The sequence below is a fragment of the Macadamia integrifolia genome, chromosome 12, assembly GCF_013358625.1.
Source record: "Macadamia integrifolia cultivar HAES 741 chromosome 12, SCU_Mint_v3, whole genome shotgun sequence".
NCBI classification, from domain to species: Eukaryota; Viridiplantae; Streptophyta; class Magnoliopsida; order Proteales; family Proteaceae; genus Macadamia; species Macadamia integrifolia.
In genome coordinates, this window is record NC_056568.1 from 27125855 (window position 1) to 27129126 (window position 3272).

The following is a 3272-nucleotide window of genomic DNA, read 5'->3' on the forward strand; positions in this document are numbered from 1 at the left end:
GGTTGTTGTTGTTGCAACATTTACTTTGTATACCTTCTGTACAGCTTCTATGTGGGTCTTGAAAAAATGACCTTTTATTTTAATGTAACATCTTTGTCACATCTACCAAAATTGGGGAAAAATATTATAGGCCTCAATCAATTGTGTTACGAATAATCAACATTGATCAATCATGCCACTAAAATTAACAGCATAGCAACATAAACACGGAGATTTGGCTGATCATCAAACCTTAGTTAATTCACATACTAATCACATTTATATACAAACTTCAGTTATTTTCTGCAAAAAAATATTACTCTGCACAATTCAAAAGTTTCACAAAAACAAGCTTCTGAGTCAATTATACATGTATTTCTCATATTTTACATGTACATTTCCTAATCTTTATATTTCTTATGTCAAAATGTATGTTAAATCTAGAACATATACCAGCTTCAGCTCATTTTCTTGTGTAGCACAAATCTAAAACATAAATTCAGTAATAATAAGTTCCACTTTCTTTTTCTTCATTTTGACTGTTACATATGATAAAAGTAGAATATAGTTTATCCATCAGAACCCTAAAGAATCATTCGAGTATTAAAACAGTGAAGATGTCAAGGATTTACTTGAGTGTGGAGTTGACAAGGAAGATGATATCAAAATTACGAACAGACCACATTGTATTGTAACTAACTGTATGAGCTCAAGCGATTTGCATTTCAAATTATTAAATAGCACTATAGCAGGAATCATGCATTAAATAAAAACAATAGAAACTAACGAACAAGTCATGTATATTGACCTGGTGATACCCTGGCGTCAAGCTGCAGATGGCCTGAAATACGGTGGGACAACCCTCCATAGGAGACATTGGCACATGTTCTGACCACCTAAAGAGAGAAACTCCAATCAGAAAAACAACTCAACTCAAACTACTTTACTCCCCAAAAAAAAAAGTGAAGCCACTACAAGTTTACTATAAAATTACAGTTACGCATTTCCAGTTTAATTCAAACCATATCTGCCATCAACTCATAAGCATTGAAGAATTTTCAATAAAATTCAAAGCCTTCCTAGAAAGATCCCACTGAAACATGCCCTTTTACCTCTGTGAACCATTTCAACAACAACTCAACCTTATCCCATTCCCAACTAAAAGGGGTCAGCTACAGCCTACATGGATCCTTGCCCTCCAATTAGCTCTATTTGACGTCATACTTGATACAATGCCTAAGCTATGCATGTCTTACCTCACCACTTCAGGTCTGCCCCTAGCTTTTTAGTTCCTTCAATCTGAACCAAATCACTCCTCTGTACTGGAGCATCCAAAGACCTCCATTGAATATGGCTATGCATCTCTGTTAACCATTTCAATGGATTAAAAATTGCACGAGAATCAACTTTTATTTATAATACTTTTTTTACTATTCTTCTATTTCCTTTTTCTAATTGTACACGAAAGGAAGCATAATTGAGCATTGTTGAAATAGGAAATCATGGAAATAGTGTCCTCCATGGTTTATCATTGACCAAGATACAATCTCCCTTTTTTTTTTTTTCTTTTCCTTGAAATCAACATCCAGAAAAATAAATTACCAGTTTTTTTTTTCCCCTTCAGATTTTTGTATTGTATTTAATTAAAATGATTTATCTGTTTTTTTTTCAAGCCTATTCCATTTCCATTTTGATTTTTAGGACAAATACTGTAAAATATCTTCTTTTGAATCAACCAGAGCTTGGGCTAAACCTCAGTGGGCATTAAAGGATATAATTCCCCATTTAAGGGAAATAAATAACCAGCAACAATGAAAATAACAAAAATGGATCAACAATAAGGGTCCCAGCATGCAATTTTGACATTAGACGTTCTTTTTGTTTTTCTACACATGAGTGTAGAGGTTAGAAATTGGTGTTCAACACCCTTCTCCCAAACCAAGAATAAACATATAAAAAAAAAAAGAGCAATGAAAGACGATAATAAAAGACTCACCTTGTGAAAGAACCGCTAATGAGGACCCTTCTTCCCCCATAAGGCCACACAAAACGGGTAGGAATTGCCACTGTACCTGCGACTCCACTAGTTTCTGGCACGGAATCTGTACCCGAAGCGTACATCGGGCTTCAATCTTTCGAAGAAGATCAATGAAAACAGAGAGAGATTGTAAAATATAAGTTCGACGCTACTGTTCCTTCAATGCAGAAGAACGACACAACAACTGAATTGACGCAACCTTCCACTTTCCACCTCACTAAACTGCGAAAAAATCACAACCACCTCCCATGCCCATGACACAAACAAACACCTCCAATCCAAAAATGGGTTTTTTTTTCCCTTTTTACTTAGTCCAACTCCCAACAGGGATCCTCTACAACAACGCAGAGGATCCCTCAGTAGTTACACATTCCCTTCAAACAGATCCAAACCAGTCTTTTCATGAAGCTCCAATACCAACAGACCCTGAAACCAATCTTCTCAGAAAGGGAGTTGTCCAAAATTCTAACTGGAACAAGCACGAACAGAGCAGTCAAATCCAAAATCCCTGGTAACCCTAATTACACCTCCTCTTGATAGTTGATACAAGAATTCAAACAAAACACAAAAACCAATTTATTTATAACATAGAATGAATCCCCAATCCACCAATATCGATTTCTATCTGTGATCTAAGACAACCAAGAAAATCATTGCGCCCCAAAATGAAAGTAAGTTGACTCTCAAGTATACAAAAACTGAAGAAATCAAAAATAGGTTACCATTTCTGAAATCAAGAAAGGTTCTTCTCTGATTCTCTCTCACACACACTACTAAATACGGATTTTTTTTTTTTTTTAATGTAAAAATAAATGGAGGAGAAGAAGAACAAGAACCCTAACCGGCTAACCCCACCTGTAGCTTAAACACAAAAAAAGAAGAAAAGGAAAAGAAAAATAAGAAGACGGGGAAAGTAATATTCAGAAAATTTAATTGGAGAAAGAGAAGAGAGGGCTTATCAACGGTCGAAACGTGGAAGAATAATAACCGCGAGTGCTTGATTCGATGGACGGTTGAGATGTGGCCATACAAGTGGGACCGTGATTAAGTAGGGACGGCATCCCAATGTGTTTTACGTTAGAGAGATGGGAATTTGAAGGTGATACGTGCGGTGGGACCCACGGTATCATCACGAGGCCCAAGTCTTTCATCATCATGATTTGCTGGGGAAAGGTATAGTTTTTATTCTGCTGTGTGTGCGCACGTCTATGCTTGTGTGTGCACGACGAGCATACAAATAAATGCGCGTTTGTGT

The 3272-nt window shown here is 36.3% G+C and overlaps 1 protein-coding gene across 2 annotated transcripts in view; it reads right to left on the reverse strand.

The window, feature by feature from the left end:
* Window positions 1-2900, reverse strand: part of LOC122057954 (sucrose nonfermenting 4-like protein) — a 22868-nt gene extending 19968 nt beyond the window's left edge. The window contains exons 1-3 of one of the 2 annotated variants that reach the window (XM_042620325.1): window positions 1976-2900; window positions 1236-1343; window positions 788-875 (exon numbers count right to left, since the gene is read on the reverse strand). In XM_042620325.1, coding sequence (XP_042476259.1) covers window positions 788-856 — 69 coding nt within the window. In that variant the 5' untranslated portion in view covers window positions 857-875; window positions 1236-1343; window positions 1976-2900. The remainder of the gene's footprint in view (window positions 1-787; window positions 876-1235; window positions 1344-1975) is intronic. The other variant, XM_042620324.1, reaches the window with a different exon arrangement.
* Between the last annotated feature and the right edge of the window lie 372 nt (window positions 2901-3272).